At 35.0% G+C, this 22,198-nt stretch overlaps 1 protein-coding gene across 5 annotated transcripts; it reads right to left on the bottom strand.

Moving 5' to 3' along the window:
- On the bottom strand, positions 1-21,884 carry LOC133303178 (tRNA ligase 1). Of its 5 annotated transcripts, none has more exons than XM_061503053.1 (27): positions 21,590-21,884; positions 20,925-21,353; positions 20,265-20,315; positions 20,047-20,129; positions 19,671-19,770; positions 18,835-18,913; positions 17,928-18,051; positions 17,154-17,260; positions 15,635-15,763; positions 15,209-15,273; positions 14,746-14,910; positions 14,292-14,452; positions 14,120-14,151; positions 12,895-13,058; positions 12,178-12,257; positions 11,286-11,351; positions 10,844-11,133; positions 10,020-10,127; positions 9,654-9,751; positions 4,871-4,931; positions 4,453-4,529; positions 4,283-4,354; positions 4,106-4,208; positions 2,889-2,969; positions 2,008-2,105; positions 1,655-1,813; positions 1-724 (listed from the first exon to the last, which is right to left on the bottom strand). In XM_061503053.1, exons 1-27 carry the CDS (start codon positions 21,764-21,766, stop codon positions 335-337), a joined length of 3,549 nt encoding a protein of 1,182 aa, XP_061359037.1. In that variant the 5' UTR covers positions 21,767-21,884; the 3' UTR covers positions 1-334. The 5 variants fall into 5 exon arrangements, 4 of the variants coding, with proteins under 4 accessions (XP_061359037.1, XP_061359038.1, XP_061359039.1 ...); XM_061503054.1 differs by having other exon boundaries at positions 2-724; positions 2,008-2,110; positions 4,132-4,208; XM_061503055.1 differs by lacking the exon at positions 21,590-21,884 and having other exon boundaries at positions 2-724; positions 20,265-20,310; positions 20,925-21,077.
- Between the last annotated feature and the right edge of the window lie 314 nt (positions 21,885-22,198).

Raw genomic sequence — 22,198 nt, 5'->3', positions numbered from 1 at the left:
AAAAGAAAAAGAAAAATACAACAAAAACTAGCAACGACAAGTAAAATGGCAAAAAAAAAAAAAAAAATAACCATCAAACAAAGACCTCATATTGTAAAAGTTCAGCTATAAGATTCCAGAAATCATACTTGGGTTTCTAAACAGCCTATATAAACATAATTTCAGGAGAAAATGCTAGCCGCTACAAAAATTTCTCCATCATCTTATTTAAATATTGGATGTAAGTCTACTCAGCACGAGCAAAGCATATGATGTTGTAAATATTAAAAAAAAAAAAATGATCTTTTTCTTTTGAGTTAGTTATATTTTTAGGAAGATGAGTAGCAAAAAGAACTCAATAAAACTCAATTGTGCCATATATATTGATGGGTGGATCGAAGTCAATCCGATTTGCTTTCCCCTCTGCAAGCAACTGTGGTAACAAGTTGGCCTCTTTGGCCGAAACCCCTTCACCAGTCCATAGGGTAACATGAGGCCACGCATTTTTTGAAACTATCTTCTCATCTTCCACTGAGCCGGGACAAGCTTCAAATGCAGCCATTTTATCTGAGAAGAGCAGTGCTGTCAACTCCACTGGTACCCTTTTATGCAGAAAGATACCATAATCAGCTACAGCTTTGATGCCATGACTTCTCTTGTGAGCAAGAGTCAAATGAGCTCGATTAAGATTCCCCAAATGCTTGTCTTCCAGGAATGAGCCAATCTTGGGATTAGTCTCGGCCAACTACATACACATTATTGCATCAGATTCTGTTTCCTTAATCCTAGATAAACACACTTGGATATGAAAAGAAATTTGGACACACAAATGGGAATAAAAAGACAACTGATGTAGGTACAGACAAGGAAAGCCAAGGGGAAGAGATAGGAACCGCCCATAGTCTCCTTCATGGATGCCTCATGTGCATGGGTAATTTCCACATGGCATCTTTCAAATGGGACAACTAACAAAATCCTCTTCCAGATGCAAGAGTAACAACATCAACAACACCTTTATCCCAAATTAATTGGGATTCGGTGGTAACCACATGAAAGATACAAAACGGTTGAAAAAAAGTAAAAAAGCAAAAAAATAAATAAATAAATAAATAAAAATAGACAAATAAAATAAAAAAATAAAAAATAAAATAAAATAAAATAAAAATATATGTATATATAAATAAATAAAAGTAAAAAAGAAAGGGACAAGAAGAAGGGGGGGGGGGGGGAAATGAAGGCTAATATCTCCCCCTCAAGATTGAAGAGAAACAAATGGTCTAATTAAGAAGCATTCTCATAGCTGCCATCCTGCTACCTTCATTGCAGAACTCAAGCCAACTTTTAGATAACAAAATTGCTCACAGTTGGTTAAGTCTCTTGGCACACTGGATGTGATAAGATGGGTTTGATAGATATAAACCGGTTACAGGCTTATAGCTATTACAAGAGAATATATAGCACACTTTAATAGCTTCTCCCCCCCCCCCCCACAAAAAAACCACCAAAAAAAAATGATTCTTTACCCTCCTCAACTTTAAATATGTTTTGCCTTGCCATGCAGGGCCTCTATAGTTAAAATTATTCAATAATGCTGAGCAAGAACAAGTTAGTTTTTCAATTAACATATTGAGTATAGAGAACAAAATGCAACCAGAAGAGTAGAATTTTCCCTTACATTATTAAGGACACCTTGAATTTCTGTAACTGGCAGATTGAGGGCAGCAAAAACAATGGAGCCAAATTTCCTCTTTTCAGTATCCGGTGGTGTGTAATCCCCCTTAGCAATGTTTCTCAATTGTTCCAAAACGTGCTTGACAGCAAACTCAAATGGAACCTGCATATGATTTGAACGCAAATAATAGCAGTTTAGAGCATAATTGTGGATTTTAAAAACAATCACAAGCACTGCCTAGTCAAAACCAATGTTATCTACACCATAAATGAACAACAGTTGATAACAGTGGAGAAAAAGAACTCAGAGCGACTATAGCAAAAAAATAAAAAATAAAAAATGCTAGTTGTACTAACCTGAATTGAATTGAAGTACTCATCATTTCCACAAAGAATATCCCGTAATTGTTTCTCCCATTTTATCCATTCCTTTGAGTAGGATCCCTTCGTAGACTCTAATCTATCACAACAATAACCAATTTAACATTGTCAACTCCTCAAAGACAAAGGTGCTAAAATAAACTAGAAGCCATGACATGTTGTCATCCAGCATAACAGATATCACATATCACTCATACTTTAATTACAACTATATAAACACCGTAGGATAGAAAATTCTTGTGCATTGTACGACAATGCTTTTTGGGGAAATACATGGGTGAACATATACGGCCTCAGGTATTGGACCTGCTCAGAGTCGACAGAGGAAACCTCTAGACAACAATTCAAAACGAAGTTGAACCAACAATTGAATTGAAGATATGAGACTGCACTTTTGACTTAAAACAAACAAGGAGAATATTTTCTGCAGCTTGAAATACAATTGTCAGAACTTGAAGAGTGAGGTACTAAAAATTTCTAAAGTACTGGCTGATATGCAGCTAGGGTCCTACACTGTAAATACTTAAGTTCTATTTGGTGACATTTTGCTGTCTTCAAACTGTAGGCAAATCAGGTTTTCTCTTTACTCTTAATGCCAGACTACTTTGATTTATACATGTTTTAATCATTTAGTATCAGGCAAGGGTGAAGTATATGGTGTGACAATATATGCATTTTAATCCAAATTACATCCTAATATCTACATAATAGAGATGGAAAAAAAGTTCACAAATCCTATTGCTGGGTTTTTTGTTGTAGCAGTCACTAAGTCCACGACATACTTTAACACAATCTGAAAACAGAAAATATAGTGTAGTAAATTTCACAGTATGCAAGAGAAATTTCATAAAACTGACCTTCCATGTCTTTTAGAGTGAAGCTTATATAAATCAATTCCTTCCTCCAAAATGCACTGCACTGCCTCGGGAAGGGGGTTCCTGCACATTAGAAAAAGCACAACAAAATAAATAGCATTAGTGAGAGGATAGATAGTTGAGTTCAATCAATGCCACCCCATTCTTCTGATTACATGTTGAATTTCAGCATAAGGTATAATAGAACTATGCATTGTCAATGCTTCAAGCCCAAACTTATCTTGCATAATGGGTCATATTACTGTGTTAGGGATATAAACCCAATCATGAGCCTTGACCTAAAAGCTTTCTTTATGAGATTTGGTCCTTTAACACTACTGGTAGATTGCATTTAGTAATCATATTTATATTGTTCCCCAGCCAATTTAAGAACACATTTCACTCTCGTCATATTTATCATCTTACTGTGAAATTCAATCTAAACACTTTTTAACAATGTCAACATTTTTTTAACCTAAACTAAACCTATCTCTTAAATCAAGATTTCCTGGTGGGAAGCAGTATTTGAATCTAGGAGGAGTAAATTTTGTCAGTTACTTTTACTTAGTGTAAAGAACCAATTCAACCCAAAAGCTTAAGCTGTTGGGTGAGGTTACATTAATGGTTTTATATATCTCAACACGCCCCCTCACACGAGAGCCCACTGGGCTTGAAATTCAATCTAAACACTTTTTAACAATGTCAACATTTTTTTAACCTAAACTAAACCTATCTCTTAAATCAAGATTTCCTGGTGGGAAGCAGTATTTGAATCTAGGAGGAGTAAATTTTGTCAGTTACTTTTACTTAGTGTAAATAACCAATTCAACCCAAAAGCTTAAGCTGTTGGGTGAGGTTACATTAATGGTTTTATATATCTCAACACGCCCCCTCACACGAGAGCCCACTGGGCTTGAAAGGTGGACAACGCACAGGCACACCTACCTGTGCGAACAAAGAAATTCCACTTGAAAGAAAGTGGGGGGCGGTGAAGTTCGAACCCGGTACACCGAGGCTCTGATACCATGTAAAGAACCAATTCAACCCAAAAGCTTAAGCTGTTGGGTGAGGTTACATTAATGGTTTTATATATCTCAACACTTAGCATACCAAAAGTAAATAAAGAAAATGACAGAAAGATTGGGAAACAATGAATACAACCAGGCTGTTAAATTACTCTCAGAACATTAAGTGATAAAAACAAAAAATAATAAAAGTACCCACACCGGTGATATCCTGAAAGTACCTATCAGATTTCAACAATGGCATCTTGACAAGCGACCCAAAACGGTCAATCAATTCACCCTCAAACTCTTTACGGCTCTGAAAAGCATTGGCAGAATCAGAAAATATTAAAATATAAACAAAATGGAGTAGCAATAAAAGAAGCATCATACCTTGCCATCATAAAGGTGATAAAACATTAGCAACACATAGCCAGCATTTGGAGATGCCTTGTCAAGATTTCCCTAGAGAAATTTGAAGATTCAAATAAAGTTAGTGAAAGGTAATAAATCTTTCAAAAAGATCAAAGATCATATCTACAGAAAAATAAAACAATATATACCGGATGATTTACTCGTTGAAGCACACGAAACATGAAAACAGCTAATGCATCAAGAGAAAATGGATTTGAATCAGTTCCTGCACAATAAAATACAAAGAGAAATATATTAAGATGAAAATGAAGCTACAAATAAGTTCTTATTACCAAGAAACATAGCATGCCACAGCTGTCACTTTTTATTGTAACCAAGCAAAATCACTAGCATTGTTTTTCTTTATTGACATTTTTAAGCAATATAAATACTCTGTTCCGTCAATTTGATAAGGACTAGAGCATATCAAGCAAAAAGGGCATGCAAATGCTTTCGAATTGCGTTTATGTTGTGATGAAAGACACAACAGTCCTTAGATTATAAAACAAAAACGTTAAAAACAGACTTAGTCAATACAAACAATGTCAGGATTGCAACAAACATAACCTTCAGATTCAGGCACAACTGGGACAGCAGATGCCCTGGTTCTGTGACACATGTCTTCTATCTGCATATTTGACAAGTGGAATTTGGTTACTGTATAGCAATTTTAGTAAGTAGATGATACAAAATTACAAAGTTGATAGCCAGGAAAGAATGATTCTAGACTAGATTAACAAACCAAAAAATAAATTCTCTCAAATTATTACTATAACTTTGTAAGCACCACTTTAAGCCCTGACCTTGGAATGGTACAAACTCCCCTCCCCTAAAACTTTCTATCAGAACAAACGCACATGTGCGCACGCACACACACATTACTATTCCTGCATCTTAATGTTCCGTTTCACTTTTTTTTTGGGGGGTGCGGTTTGATGTTATCTAATAAATCGGATGCCTCCCTCTATGTTAGATGATCGAATTTCTCATAATATATTATTTCGTGATGCTCTTGTTTATCTTGTACCTCATGTTTTTGGTTGTACCAATTTTGTTCACAATCTTTCTCAAAAGACAAGCTGACAACGAAAGATTTAAAGTGCATTTTCCTTGGATACTTCCGTCTTCAAGAAGGGTATCGTTGTTTCTCTCCCGATCTTAGACGATACATTATGTCTGCTAACGTAACTTTTTTCGATCAGCAACCTTATCCTTCATCGGCAAAAGTCTCTTAAGTTGATATTATCCTCCTTTGACTTCTACCACTGATTCTAGTCCCACTTGTCCCCTATCCATCTTGTACTCTCATAACCTATCAACATCAACCTAGGCCACCAAATGGTGCCAGCTCTGTCCTAGAGAATGTTACAAGTCAACCTATTGCTCTTAGAAAAGATCAATTACCTCCTCATAATCCTCATCAACTTTATGGTTTTCATAGTTATTGTTGAGATATATAAAATCATTAATATAACCTCACCCAATAGCTTAAGCTTTTGGGTTGAATTGGTTCTTTACATGGTATCAGAGCCTCGGTGTACCGGGTTCGATCCTCACCGCCCCCCACTTTCTTTCTAGTGGAATTTCTTTCTTCGCACAGGTAGGTGGGCCTGTGCATTGTCCACCCTTCAAGCCCAGTGGACTCTCGTGTGAGGGGGCGTGTTGAGATATATAAAATCATTAATATAACCTCACCCAATAGCTTAAGCTTTTGGGTTGAATTGGTTCTTTACAGTTATAATCATCTTTCTTCACCCCATTTTACCTTTGCTTCTAATCTTTCTTTTGTTTTCGTTCCTAAAACCACATGTGAAGTCCTATTCCATCCAAATTAGCTCCAAACAATGATTGATGATATGTCTACCTTGCACTTTAAAGTTTGAAGGCATATGAGATATTGTTCCTACACCTGCTGGAAAACCTGTTCTTTGATGTCACTGAGTATTTACTGCTAAAGCAAGTCCAAATGGCTTTGTTGATAGGTTGAAGACATGTTTGGTTGCCAAAGGTTAAACTCAAATCTTTGGTTCTTAAAATGACACTTTCTATTCAATTCTTAAACTGACCTTTATAGACTTTTCCTAGCCCGAGCCACTATTCTTCATCGGCCCCTCTATCAAATGGAGATCAAGAATGTTTTCGTCCATGGTGATTTAAAGAGAGAGTTTACATGGAGCAACTGTCTAGCTTTGTTGCTCAGGAGGAGTATAGGTTGGTATGCAAGCTTTGCAAATCGCTGTATGGCTTGAAACAACCACCTTGGACCTATTTTAGATGCTTTAGTGCAGTTGTTCAAGAATTTGGGAAAAAATCATAGTGAAGCCAATCATTCTATTTCCTATCAACATCAACCTCCTAATGAATGCATCTATATTGTTGTTTACATGAAGACAACGTCATTGCTGGCATTCAACAACTGAAACAATTATTCAAACATTTTCAGACTAAGGATGTCGGCAAGCTTTGATATTTCTTAAGTATTGAAGTCACACGATCTAGACATGGCATCGCCATCTTCTAGAGAAAGTATGCTTTAGACATATTGGAAGAAACTACCATGCTAGGGGGTAAATCCATTGATACACCTTTGGATCCAATTTCAAACTTCTAGCAAGACAACGGGAGTCGATGTGTATCAGAGATCAATAAAAGTAGAATTTGAGATAAATTCAATAACAACTTGTATTAATTCTCTCCTAAAGAACATACACCCAAAGCACAATATATTTTGATGTTCATAAATTGGAAAATAAACTAAATTACAACTTCAAAGCAGAAAAGAAATGATAGAAAATTGAAATACAGAAAAGGAAGTAAAGATAGTCCAAACAATGTGAGAAGCCCTGATTTCTCCCACGTTCCAACCCAGTCCTAGTCCCAATCCCCCCACCTTTCACTCTCCCATAGTTGTTTATCCACCTCCGTAACAAACTTCTCTTGTAACAACCTGGAGAAATATTCTCCTAACATAATTATTCTCCTAACTAATCATTGAGCTAACTTAGCAAGTGCCACAGGTCTCCTACGCTTGCATTTAGAATATACTTGTAGGTTTTGGGTTGTATCAGGAGCCATTGTCAAATCATAGTAGTTATCAAAGGTTGTTGCTAGGGATACTAAAATTTTCTCACAGTAACGAGATCATATATCTCATTTGTTGTGAACGTGGTAAGCCAATTTCTAGACTCTACATGTGACTCTCATAGAGATGATGTTGATACATTAAACGAGCACCAAAAAAGAGGCTTCCTATATAAAGATAAAGGGTATATTGGGACATGTTGTTATATAGATGTTGACTGAACAAGTCAGATTGATTTTTCACTTAAGGCTACCATGTTCTTTCCGGAGGAAACTTGATTTCGTGGAAAAGCAAGCAAGAGCAAACTGTGTTTTCCGGATCAAGTGCAAAAGCTAAATACGAGTAATGAGAAGTTGAGAACCACAACTTGTTCACTCTTTTGATTAAAAAAGCTGCACAAAGAAGTGATCATTTGCAAACCACAACCAATGAAACTAACAAGTGACAATCAGGCAAATTCCACCTTTCATGAAAGTACTAAGCATATTGATGAGATTGTTCGTCACTTTATTTGAGAGAAAATTGAATCTAGAGAGATTAAGATAGCATTTGAAAACTACAATGATCAACTTGCAAATATTTTCATGGGAGTTTCTTAGAGGTCCTCGAGACAGCTATATATGTGACAAGCTTAGGACATATGATATACACGCACTAGTTTAAGGAGTGTCAGAGTATGTTAGGTTATCAAATATCATAGGCATTCATGGTAGAATATCACGTAAATAGTATCGAATAAGTTGAGATTATGTAGATTAGGATTAAATCATTGTAATTAATGCCGCACTAATATATATAGAGAAACGTGTATTGTTTTAGACATATTGCCCTATCAGATCTTCTTTCTAAATTTCAAGTGGAGGCTACTTAATGAAACGTGTAATAACATGATGCAATTGTGCTTTGTCATAGAAGTCAATCACGGCTTTTCAGGCTGCCATCGAACCACCACAGCACATGGCAGAAACTCCCTACTATGGCCAATGCATCGCATACTGTTTTGTTGTTGCAGCCATCACAGCCACTACTCAAACCGGGATGCAAAAACCCAACTTTGCCCCTATTTTCTATGGTTTCCCACCAATTTCTCTGGGAGAATTTCATGATTCCCTATTTTTTTTGGCATCAGAAAGCCTTTTAGGATTTGAAGCCCATCCCACTTGACAAATTTCAGTCAAAAACCCCCTCTGTTTTGAGCTTCACACAAAATACTCCATACATGTGGCAGCCCACTATTTTTTCCAGTCGAACCCAGCTCTTTTCCAGCAACCCAGTGGTATTCTACCAACCTCACTTGTTGACTCATTCTTGTTTCCTCTTCACAGATGTGTATTACTCACCCTTGTCTATGAACACTTTGCACGTCTATGCTCTGTTCTATTTTAATTTTGGTTGCTGTGACTTTTTTTCTTTGTTCTACTGCTGCACTTCTTTCTTGTGTTTAGACTATGGTGAACATGTCTTTAATTTTGAATAATTTTTTATTTTTGAGCATTTATGTGCGTAGTATTAATTATCTACAGTGTTTAGACAAAAACCCACACTAATATTCTGGCTATCCACTACCCCACTATAGCATTATTGGGGTCGGTTGCTCCACATCAATATGTAGGATTGGCTACTACTATGCATTGTAATTTCTCTTTTCTAGTCTAACTCTCATATATAAGCATTACACAAGAGTCCGTCATGTGATGTCACTCCACTATCCTGGCATCCGACCCGAGAGGAGAGGAGCTCAAAATAACACCTGGCATAAAATTTTAGTAAATTGAAAAAATGAATTCAAAACTAGTAAAATACTTTTCTTTGGTTTTTATGTTGTAAAGAACTAATTCAACCCAAAAGCTTAAGCAGATGGGTGAGGCTACATTAATGATTTTATATTTCTCTAATAGGCCCCCCTCACATGAGAGCCCACTGAACTTGAAAGATGGACAATGGATAGGTCCACCTACCTGTGCTAAGAAAATTGCAGAAGAAAATGTGGGGGGCAGTGATGATCGAACCTGGGGCACGAGACTCTGATACCATGTAAAGAACAAATCCGACCCAAAAGCTTAAGCTATTAAGTGAAAACCCATCAATGGTTTATATACTTCTCTAACATATGTCAACCATAATTATAGTTTTAATTTGCTCCATCACATGAAATTGATAACTTTCCACGGAAGAGAAATCAGGTATTAACAATTAAAAATGTTAACATTATTACCAAGGGAAGAAATATATTCAGTAACCCATCATGAAATTAGTTAGAGTACTAACCAGTCTCCAAACTTCTTCATTTGGGGCATTCTTGTCAGCAAGCATTATAGAATTTGGTTTCTTTCTGCGTTCTTCAGCCACTTTCTGCCAATATTTCCCTGTTGATTCTCCACACAACTACATATTAGTTATCTGAGTAGAATTGACCTGATAAACATTTATATTCATTCAAGAATTATAGGCATTACAAAAACCAATTTAAAGTAATACAGCTTGACTGTCAAAATTAACATATGACAATTCCGGTGATCATTTACAACTTTTATAGATATGAACAATGGAACAATGGGATAATAATATGGATCTGAATGACGTTGGGGAACCTTTGCAAATTAAGAAGCACCACTCTCAGAAATTTTTTTTTACCTTTAATCAGATCCCCCATGAGACTATGAACTGGTCGATCATCTCCTAGTCCTCCTTGGGCATTTAGCAATTCTTTGCAAAGGGCAGACTTAGCACAACCGGGTATTCCTGGAAGAAGTGGGAAATCTCTTGAAGGTGAGTCTTAGACAAAAAAACAAAACGCTAAGCTGCATAACTACACTAAAGGAAAATGTGTTAGTTATCACATCAACAACATCAGAATCAATTATGCCTAAATTGCACCCAAAAGCAATTAGCAAAAAGATTAAAGCAAAACCAACACTTAAAACCTCATTCAAACAACATAACCCAAAAAGCAATATTTGAAGTTTCTTTGAAACTCTTGAAACTTAAAATTCACAGCCCTTTGACTTATAACTTCAGTTAACATCATACATTTTCTTGCTTTTATTTTGATTGATTACTCAAACACAAGAACCTATAAGCTTGGAACTGCAAGTTAACTCCAAAACCTTGTTTTTGAAGGGACAAGGGCAGGAAGAATCATTAGATTCATGGACAATTCATTACTTCTTATGTGTCCCATAGCCACATATTAATTTTATCGAACACTAACTGGAAATTGTTTCAGATGCACAGTAAGAGTTCATGAAACAGAAAAGCAGCCAATCCAACTTGCAGGCATATTTTATTGTGTAATACCTACCGTAGTATAAGTGGGGAGCTATTCTAAATGTTCACATTTAAAAGTTTCTTATTCTTCTAATTACTTGACTGAAGGTCTCTTGAACTACAATGGTTTTGAAGATGATGACCAAGCAAATATAAATCTACAATGCCTACAAGCATAGTAAAAGAATTACCGGGAAAGAATACAATCAACCCTTCATCTTTTGGAACAGTGTCTTTGACTGAGATATTAGGCCCTGGTGGTGCTAGCTCCTGCTCTGCCACAAGATCACCTTCTTCATCCTGGCCTCCCTCAACAATGGCCAAGAAATCTTCTGTCCTAACTAAACTACCGGCAGAACCTATTAGAGCTTGGTTCTGAGAACTACGTTTTGCATACTGTTCAAGGAAAGGTTCTGCTTCACTAAGATATGTTGATGATGACAGTTGCTTATTTCCACACTTCCTTCTTATATACACAGCCCTATAAGCAGGGGAAATATCTTAATCAACTGCATCAACCATGGCAGGGAAAAGATAATAGAAAACAAACAGGCAGAGAGAAAGAGAGAAAAGGGACTCTTTAGAAGATCAAAATTAGTTAGGGGCCATCCAGAAGAATGATTCAGTAACTACCATTCATCGAGCATCTTGCTAAGTTCTCTCTGCTTTCGTGGAGAGGTTCCCCATATTTTCATTTGTCTGTGATGTTAAAAAAAAAAAAGGAAGAAGGAACAAAAAAGTAGTTCAGAATTCAGATTATAATCTTGGATGACAAGCATAAAAATATTTCAACTTTTACATCTTTTGCAACAGTATGACTGACATTACAACAAGTAATATCTCAAAATTCCCATTTACTATATTGCAACATCAAGAACATGTTATGCAGCTAAATACTGAATTGTGCCCTAGGAGTTACGAACAAGATTAGCATAATTGTCATGCTGATAGATCAACAGGAAGATAGCTGTAAATGGAGGGTGGAATATACTATAGATTTAAGATTAATGAAGGCTTTGTTTTTATGATTTTTTATAAATTGTTTTAATTAGGTATTTTGGGAGTGGTGGATCATAAAGCTACTTTATTGTGTAGCAGAAACAAAGACTAAATCAAATCAAGAATTAGACTTCCAATATCATTAATGTACATTTGGTAAGGTACTAAGGTTATGGAAAGTTCAAAATTCGAGATGCTTTTCTACCAAAAAGTCTTTATTTCCTTATGAAGCAACTACTCACGCTTAACAAACTGCCCTAGACCTAATAGAACAGTCCCATAGCGAACACATTCATGCAGCACAACTTTGTTAACGAATAAACTGCCTAAATGTTAACACATTCACATCATTCTCAAACCATAACCGTGAAATTGTAACTGGAAATTGTATATGGAAATATTATGAGCAGTTAGCCAATTATCCATTGTTGAAATTTTTGTGAAAATATAGCAAGGCAAACTATAACATATACCTCACCCTCCAGGAACTAGTTCAGGTATCAAGTGCAAGCCAAGCATATCTTACCTCAGATAATAAGCCTTGTAAGCACCTGGACCTTCTTTAAACAGAATTGGCAAGCCATTTCGAATGAGAAAGGTTCGCAACTGGGACAGAGATCCAAAATAAGAATAAGAATAAAGAAGTTAGTCTCCAATATTTGACAAAATTACTGACTGAAGGGTCAGTCCTAGTAATAACACAAACAAATGAGAAGAACATCTACAACATAATTTCAAAACAATTCTAAAAAATTATTGAAAAACAAAAGGCACTTAATGATAGAAATGATTCAAAATCAGGGCATGCAGATATTATTAAAAAGCAAGGAAGATGCTTCAAGAAAGAACACGGATGCATAATATTAATGCATAAAGTGGACCCTTCCTGAGAGACTTTTCTTAGGCTGGTATTTTGAGCACATTAACACATGGTGCCACCAAGAGCTCCTACATATAACACATTAGCACTTTTTGGTTTCTCTTTTAAGTCCCAAACCTGAGGGCATCATTATTGTAAAATTATTAGATTACATAAAATATAACGCACTTAACAAAAAGCACACAAACTACATTACTGCCACTTGATTAATTTAAACTACAGAAAAGAACAAAGTCGGTATTATCTCAAAAAGTAGTCACAAACAGGAGATATGTACTACAGGCATCATATCACCATACAAATACATAATTAATATCATTTGATTGATACGATTTCTAAGAGATTTCAAACTTGGATGTATACCTTGTATGTAAGAAATTTCAATTTGACCATTAAATTTGCATCTTCATCAGCAAAGTCATCTATCTCAGAGTCAGTGCCATCACTAGCATTTATACTGTTGTTTTTAGAAATTTCAGCGGCTTTCTCCTTGTTTGGCTTGAATAAATTGATATCAACAAAAAATCCTGGAAAACACATTAAGGTATCAGAAACTTGTATAAATCAATAAGAATAACAAACAGCATAAATATGTTTTGCATATATCAACATAACTGTGCTTCATTTGGTCATGTATAAACATTTTATATAGTTTTTTGATTCACAAGCTTAAATACCATAAGCATTAACCTTAGTAGTAGTTGATAGTGAAGTACGACACGTGCTCCATGTCCCCAAAATTCCTCAGAATTTAAGTTTGCATCTAAATTTAAAAGTGTTTTTTCAAATTAAGCATTTTAAGGTATAATATGCTTATGCTTACGAAAATTATCCACAGTATTAATAATTCATATTCCTACTTTTCCATTGAAGCTTGGAAGATCATATTATCAGTGCATTCGTTTGATTTGCACATCACGAATTTCAGAGTAAATCCAATAAACTAAGACTAGTCAAAACCCAGGACTCGAGTATCAAAGCACATGACTAGCCCCTCTAACTCAGTTTACTCAAGCTCAAATTCATCCACCGTTTGTCCCGTCTCCCCAGAAAGGGGAAAATTACCAAAAAAACGAAGAAGAAAGAGTTATTGGTAATATATATCCAGCTTCGAGCAATTAACAATGCACGTGTCTACTAAGAAAATTGGTTAACAGTTACTCATGAACCACTCTTCGATCATCATTAACCAAACAAGAGGTTGACTGTAACTAATTTAGAAGTATTTTTATGAAGAATTCTTCTTTTTTTGTGATTCACCCCAAAAATCTTTTGGATGAATGAAACTTGCTTAGTGCCTTAGAATTTTAACTGTCAAAAAATATTTTTCCATTCAGTAAGCAACTTCAATTTTGAAATTCATGCTACATAATCCGTGAATAGGTTAGAGTTGTCACATATACATTTTGAATACAACCATATACATCTCTCAAATGCAACTACTAACCTCAAAACAATAGCAAGGACCACTAAAAATAGATAACAACATAATCAACAGTGTCCCAAAAGTGAGCCAGAAACATTAGCTTACAAATTTTATATAAATGAATTGGATATTAGAAAAATGAAAAGAAAATAAAGTATTTACCTCGATATAGTGGCCATAATCCGGGTTTAAGCCTGAAAGTGCCAAACATTTTGTAACCCAAAAGATATCAAAGAAATGTATGACGTAAAAAAATTGAGAAGGTTCTAAAAGAACTTTTCAGAAAATCAAACAAGCTGATTATTCAGGAAGAAAATCATATTGAAAGGTAGACCTCATTTCTTTTTGGTATCGCCGAAAAGCAGAATCACTGTGTACATGAATGACCATTTTGTAGAAAAGATTGTCACTTGATATGACATCGGCTTTGTGGAAGTTATGATAACATTTGAATGCAGCAGGGTAACGTTTTTCCCTCATCAACCGAACCATTTCCTGATTCAAGTTCGAATCAAAGCTATGACTATGAACCAAACGGAAGGCAATAAAGCATTTGTTAGAAAAAAAGGTGGAAGCATAAACTGCAAGGAAAAATTAAATGAAAATGCCAACACTTGTTAAGAATTGATAAAAAAATTCATTAAAGGAAGATGAGAACTATGTAATTTGGCAATTTACAAAAGCCAGGATATACAAACTTGCACATACACAAAATTTAGTACATAGAGTTTGCTGAAATTTACATATTTCGATGTGTAAGGTTAGGATATGAGAAAGTCTAGACTGACCTGCAACTTTTTAGTTGAATAATCTGCAGGATGGGTTTGTAAAAACTTTGAAAGAACAGATCTGTCCGCATTTCTTGAATGAAAATCAGCCGCATCAGTCCCAAACCAATCTGAGTAGTCAGGACAAAAAGAACTACCAACACTCTCGAGAAGTGCTTTTATTTGCTGCAGAAACATTCCATGTCATAATACTTAATTACTTTAAAATCTATCTGGATTTGGATCCTCTCATCTTTGTTCCTAAGTAACCTTGTCAATTTAGTGGAGAGACACACGAAACACCCAGGACAGAGGGAGTGGGAAACCCACATTCCTTCAAGATAAGGTTCCACTGTTGTCTCCAAGTATTCAACTCTCCTAGATTGACAAGATGGTGTTATAAGCAACACTGAGAGGATCCATATCCACTGCAAGACTTGCAATAGTATGACTTCTGATTGAGGTACTGCAGTTTACCCTTTACCTGTTTTTCATCAGATCTATTTGCTGCACAAATTTCCCTTAGACTTGGTCCAAAATCAAGGGCAACTGAAGGAGAAAGGAAAAAATGCACATTATTTATACTTGCATATGTACTTTGACTAATATTTAGGAGTGTCAAGAAAGTATGCTTGTACAGGGTGGAGGGGTAAGCAATTATTACATCAGAAAAAGGACCAATTTTACTTTTATTATAACCTGATTTTCAGTCACAGATGAAATATTTGATTTGTGATCCTAAGCTGTGGCGTATCTAATTGTCTTTCCTCAACTATGAAGCATAGATGCATAGATGACATAGCATTAAAAAGAATATATTGATAAATAAACAGCAGGGAATAACAAGGCATTCAACTGAGAAAATGACACAGTAGCTGGGACACGATATTTAGAGAATCAATAAGCATACCTCCATCAGCGAGTGGAGGAGGAAATTCTTTCAAAATTTTCTCTATATGGTTTGAACTCTCATGACTCACAAGACGAGCCACAAGACCCTCTAAAATTTCACCTTGGGCTTTTACATGGTCTTTTGAACCTGCAGTTATGAAAATATATGTAAATATGCAGTGAATTTGACGAATAGCTCACGCAAAGAGAATTGAGTAGTTAAATGAGGCTAGCAATAGAAAAAAATTCAATATTAAGATTAACATAACATGTAGAATGAAATTGAAACAAGAAGAAAACAAAAACTATAAACCTACTTCATTTCAAAAGATTACATAACATTAAAACTTAAAAAAGCACATAAAAGTAGGTTCAGAAATTCCTTTAAAGATTAAAGCAGCAAATATAATCACTACTCACAAAGCGCCACTTCAGAAAGATATTGCTTTTCTACGACGGAAGTAAAAGTGGGAGTAAGAATAAAAGGTATATAGCATTGTTTTAAAAACCGGCCGGGTCGACCTGGGGCTCGATGACCCGGTGGGTTCCTCGGTCCGAGCGGTCATTTGGACCGGTTCTGCAGTCAACTAGGTTTGGACCGGTTGACCCGGCCAAGACTCGGCGACTCGGGTTAGACCGGTTGACCCTCTTTCTTTTTTTTTGATAAATCTTTTTTTTTTAGTTGTTGAGTACTCTTGAATTAAATCAGGCTCATATTTTGTGGTAAATAAGATTAAAAAGTAAGGTGAAAATAAGAAGGTATTTTGGATTAGTGTAGTTCGTTTATGTAATTTACTTGCATCTTATAATGATCTCAAAAAATTAAGTGGGGATAAACGCTAATGGTCTAATCTCAACGGTGGACACTTTCTTCTTTGTGTATATTTCATGCCTACCATTTGTTATCATGATTAGTTTATCTGTGTTATGTTAAGGCACAAAAGGTGCATTTAGCTTCCATTGCAATTTTAAAATAATGTTAGGATATGGTCTAGAGCTAGAAATCTAGAAGTATATAATACTTGCTATTATTGAGAACCAATTTATTTTTTGAAGCTCATTGATAGTTTTCTTATGTGAATTTTTAATATAAGTAATATGTTTATATTTTTTTAATATGTGAACAGTAAATCCGGTTGAACCAATGACCCAGTACCTCGACCGAGTCGATGACCAGTCCGAGTTTTAAACACTGGTATATAGTATGGTTTTGAGGACAGGCATAAAACTACCAGGGTAGTGTTTGCATTGTAAGTGGTGGTTCAGCAGCCCGTGTTGGGGAAAAACCAATGATAAAGATGGTAAGTAGTTAGCAAAGCCAGATTTATGGCATCAAGAATGCACGTAAATGCATCATATCGCTACGTTTCTTTTAAGGGCTTTCAATGTTTCTCCATTGCACCCGCATATTCTTCTCTAAGCCATCATTTCAAATGGCTTTCGACCAAATACCATTTCTTTAGATAGAACACATTCATGTATGAGGCATGACATGCAAAGTCAAGTTAAATGAATCATGCCAAGCTTAAAATCGATACCTGGTACAGATATGTCTGCAATTTCATCAAGAGCCTTGCATACAGGCGTTGCAGTACCCTCCTCACATAAGGCATCATATGCAGCAAAGAAGGAAGAGGCAGACTTTCTACATTTATATAAAGACATAAAAGTGGAACCAAAATTTCCTTATGTTCTTGATGACATCAAGCAGATTATATTAATGATAAAAATCCAAGTCAAAATGTATGACTTGAAATAAAAATGAAAAAGAATAAACACTTTTTATTCAAATATTAAAATTAGCAAAACAGAATGTATTATATGGTTGTTCAAAATCTACTAAGAATATAACTATTAAAACAGGAAAACCAACCAATAAAAAGAACCATAAGAAACTTGTGTACTAAAATTCCTTATAACAGTAAGTCTAAGGTACTTATGGCTAGACCAACCCAACAATTGAACCAAACAGTGCTCCCAGTCAAAAAGTTTTACCATTATATAAAGATAAGCTGATGTCACGAAACTCTAAGAACTTTCTAAATAGAATATCAATTCATCGTATTTTAATCACATAAAATTACAAATTCAAAAACAAAAGGTATTCATTTTGAACGACAGTTTGGTACAGCAACATAAGTAGAAAAGATCCAGTACTTCTGATGCAACTCCCCTCATTTAGGTATATCAGCATTCTTTAAAGAAACCAGATTTAAAAGAAATATCATATTTAAGTCATTTAAAATATGTTGAGTAACAAAGATCCTCTATTTATTTTTTTTAATCAAACCAAAAAAATCCATAATGTTCACCTTGTTGAAAACAACCACACATGATTTGTTGGAAGCCGCCATTTTCTGCAGAAAGCAATTATCTCAGGAGTTGAATAGAACTTTGGCTTTCCATTGCCCAGTTCAGTAACTGCGGTAACTACCACTGCTCAGAACAAGAAAAACCAATGAATATATGATCCGAAAGAATGTTATGCAAAACTCCATATGAAATAAATCATTGAACAGAAATATCAGATGTTGGAAACATTGTTTGAGCAGACTATTTCCATGTTAGAATTAACTTAGACACTCACGTAAAAAATTCATTCCCTTTTCAACTCCTGGTCCAAGAAAGAACTATGAATCATGGTGCTTTCAATTACACTATTAGTAAAGATTGTGGATCAGGAAGATGAAGCAGTTAATAAAAGATATAGGACAGACTATATTTAAAACACACACACACACCTAAACACTACATATGAAAAATCCGTAAACATAGCTATAACCATACACCTCAGCAAATACATCTGTATAATTTTCCTTACAATTACACTAATAGTAAAGATTGTGGATCAGAAAGATGAAGCAGTTACTAAAAGACATAAGACAGACGTAGACTATAATTAAAACACACACACTACATATGAAAAGTCTGTAAACATAGCTATAACCATACAGCTCAACATATACATCTGTATAATATTCCTTACAATTCACAATCTGAAATCTAACATACCGCAAGCAGATAATTTGACCTTTATTTAAACTTTATACATAATATTTGGGCTGATTTTGTTGAGACAAAGTAAAATTCCCCCTTTTGTAAATAATTGTTTGAATTCTATTTTTCAATTTGTACCTAGTTTTTCAAATGAAGTAAAAAACCCAATATTGTTCAAAACGCCAAGAATTTTATTGAACCAATAAAGTAAAAGAATTTTACCATAATCTTCTTGGGGACGCTGTCCATGGTCTCCAAGAACAGCAGTTACTAGTTCCATTGATAAGCTCATACGGTTATTCTGAAAGAGAAGATAATAATAATGTTGATTTCTTGAGCTTGAGCATGAACTAAGATAGAAGTGAAATAAATGTAGCAACAGAATCCTAAACTAGTATCACCTTATAGTTACACAGTGAATATAATTAACAGCCACACGAACTGAAAAATGCATGATAGAAGGGGGAGAAAGACATCAGTCAAAATGGTATACAAAATGCAAGTATGCCTAGTTCCAAAAACAAGAAAAGAAGAAAACCAAAACAACATAAACCACATGTTGAAAGACTGTCACATTATTCACAAGCTAATAATTTATAGATTTTGATCACCAATCCTGGAAGTGATTGGAAAGACAACCCAAAGCAAAAGGGAGAAAGCGGGAGAAATTTCAGCCTATAAAGATTAGCAATTGATAATAAATATTCAAATTAAGGTATCTATATTTTTACTTTTAAAGAATTCTCCTCAAACCACTACAAATTAAACAAGGACACACACCCTGAATTTCACAGATAAAATAAAAGGTCTACATGACCAAATGTTTGGGAAAGAAAACATGACAATCTTTAACTAAATATATTACGCAAGTCTAAAAAAGTTTTATTAGAACATACTTAAACAAAATTTAAAACTGGAAAAAAAATCCTGCACTACATTTTCTAATTTCATGCCCTGAAATTGATCCCATTTTTGGAGATGCTTTTGCTAACACTACCACAGAATCCTAGAGATGCTATTAAATTTTATCCTTTTTTATTCTTTATTTATCATTTTACCTCAAGAAAATTATTAAATTCAGCCTGTTTTTTTGAAGCTTCAGTTCCCCAAGCCTCTCGAAACATCCGTCCAAGAACAAATACACCAACAGCAGTATATCTGCACACACAAAAATAGTATAATCTATAAATAACAAAGATTAGCTACATAAAACAGGATAATAAAATAAAATGTATTTGGAGAAATGGAGCACCACAACAATCATACTCCAAGCAAACCATTTATGTATGCATAAGAAAATTTCAAGCAATAAGGTTTCACCGTTTGATGAATTACTGCATGACCATTATTCACAATAAAAAAACAAAGAAAACATCAAGCATAAGCCAAATAAAACGAAAATATAAAGGAAGACATAATCTGCCATGAACATACATATTTCCAAAACTGTTTTTTGCATAAGCTCCACCCTCATGACCCGCATACATAAAAAGAGAACCAGAGTGTTTAAGCGAAACCTGCACATGCAAGTCAACAAAATTAAGTCCACCACTTAAAATCAATCAAATCAAAGTTCATCCAACTAGCAGTCTATTGACCAAAAAAAAAAAAAAATACAAAACTTTATGTAAGATTAAGTAAAATCTACATACCTCTAAGGTAGCCAAACCTTTTGATACCATCTCAATCATCCTTGACCTGATCTACAGGTATACAGAATACAGATAAGTAACGACATAAAACTATACATACATAGGTAATTGCAGAAAGGAGGAAATGATCTCATTAACCAGAAGAATACAATTATCAGTTGTAAAAGTTTTCCAAGGAAAAAAGAAGGACGTAAAAACCTGATTCAGATACAGCCAGTTAAAATAAATTTACTCTTTAATATTGTATCTATGAAGTAAGAGCCATGCATAACAACAGAACGCGCGGCTGCTGGGATCATTCTCATAGAGTCTAGGCTTAAAAACTGTGATTCCTTCATCCATGAGAGAATTTCCGATGAAAACTTACGGTGCAAGGAAATGTGCAAGATTTGGAGGGCTATTTTAGCTGACTTTGAACAGAGTTCCTTTCTGGAGTTGTTTAATTCATCATCTCATAAGCCTAAACCCACCACAGAAGCTTCCAAAAAATGTGTGTTTATTTGTCTATAACCATCCCAGAATGCTAAAATTTAGACACATATTACAAAGAAAAAACATAGAAACTAGGAAAACTCCTCAAATATTTCCATGACACATTTAAAAAATACAAGCTCAATCAGGAAACCAAAACAGAAAAAAAGTATTATAAAAAGAATGTACCTCTTGATCCGACTTTTCATTTTCAAATTTGGGGTAGAAAGTTGCTCTTATTTGTGCAAGTGAGTACGTGGAGTTGTCAACAGTGAAATTCTCTAACTGATTACCGCGAAATAACTTACTCAAACCAGCACTACTGCTTTTAGTTGAAGCCACATCTGCACCAACCAACGGTGTGTTTTCAACTTCAGCTGCATTGACTCCACTTGCAGTTCCATAAGATTTAGGTTTCCATATAGCCATTGAACCTTGCACAGCACCCTTGTTAGCATGCTGGACCTCGGTTTGCCCACTGCTTTCAGCAATATGCATTCCAGAAAGTCTGTTAGTAACAGTTTCAGCATCAGTTGCAACTGTATCTCCCATAGCAGATAACTTCCCTTCAGTTGTTGGTTTTTCTTTCCATATTTGTCTTCTGTTCCCGCCACTTCGCTGAATTCAGCAAAAATAATCAATCAATTAAACATTAGGCGCGTTTTCAACTTCGAAACTAAGCACCGATCGAAGATTAAAACCAAGTATCGCTAATAAGCACACACACAGACACACACACAAATTTCAGTTCCGAACTACGATCATTTGTACATAAATTCAACAACAACAAAAAAGAACGCGAAAATCGAAAGCAACCGAGGAGTATAGAAATGAAGAGTGCAGAAAACGAATACCGGATTGAGAGGCATTGGTGAGGAAGAGGTGAGGAGAGTGGAAGAAGGAGGTAGGGTCCAGTAAGGGTGAGTGAAGGGAAGGAAAAGGAAGGTTCTGGATTTGAAGGTAGAGAAAGACGAAGAACGACGAGGGAGAGTGAGGGAGAGATTGCAGATAAATCTCTGCGGTGCCGACATTCAAGTAACGACGGTTATAAATAAAGGACTAAGGAGCTTTGCGTTTGGAAGAGATTGAGCGCAACGAATGAGAAATAGTCGCGGAGCACGCAAGCGCTTTCCAGAGGCTGCTGTAAAAGTGGAGACCCAGTAAAGGGCACACTCGACGAACGAAGGTGGCTTCTTTATTTGTTTATCAGGGAAAAAAAAATATTGTTGAAAAACAATTTACCTATTTAAAGTGCATATATTTAAAGAAAATATTAGTCTCATATTACAAGATTATACACAAAATATGTGTAGCCTAGTTATTTATTATTTATTTTTATTATTTATTTTTTATTTTTTTAAAAGAGTGAGTCTCACATATTTTGTATCTATGATATGAGATATTAGTCTTCTACAACACAATATTAGTATTTTCCTATATTTAAATTTAAAAAACAAATTATT

This window comes from Gastrolobium bilobum, unplaced genomic scaffold (assembly GCF_033153095.1).
Source record: "Gastrolobium bilobum isolate Gb01-03AN ecotype WA unplaced genomic scaffold, APGP_CSIRO_Gbil_v1 utg20955, whole genome shotgun sequence".
Taxonomy (NCBI): domain Eukaryota; kingdom Viridiplantae; phylum Streptophyta; class Magnoliopsida; order Fabales; family Fabaceae; genus Gastrolobium; species Gastrolobium bilobum.
Note: the sequence above shows the minus strand (reverse complement) of the source record. Positions and strands in the feature narration are given on the sequence as shown.

What these genes read in the sequence shown, in the direction of transcription:
- LOC133303178 (XM_061503053.1), bottom strand. Translation starts at nt 21,766, where the DNA reads ATGTCGGCACCGCAGAGATTTATCTGCAATCTCTCCCTCACTCTCCCT. An exon ending in ATAGATCTGATGAAAAACAG is followed by an intron (nt 14,911 to 15,208) that starts GTAAAGGGTAAA and finishes ATGTTTCTGCAG; the next exon opens with CAAATAAAAGCACTTCTCGA. An exon ending in GTTGATTGTATTCTTTCCCG is followed by an intron (nt 10,128 to 10,843) that starts GTAATTCTTTTA and finishes CACTTCTTCCAG; the next exon opens with GAATACCCGGTTGTGCTAAG.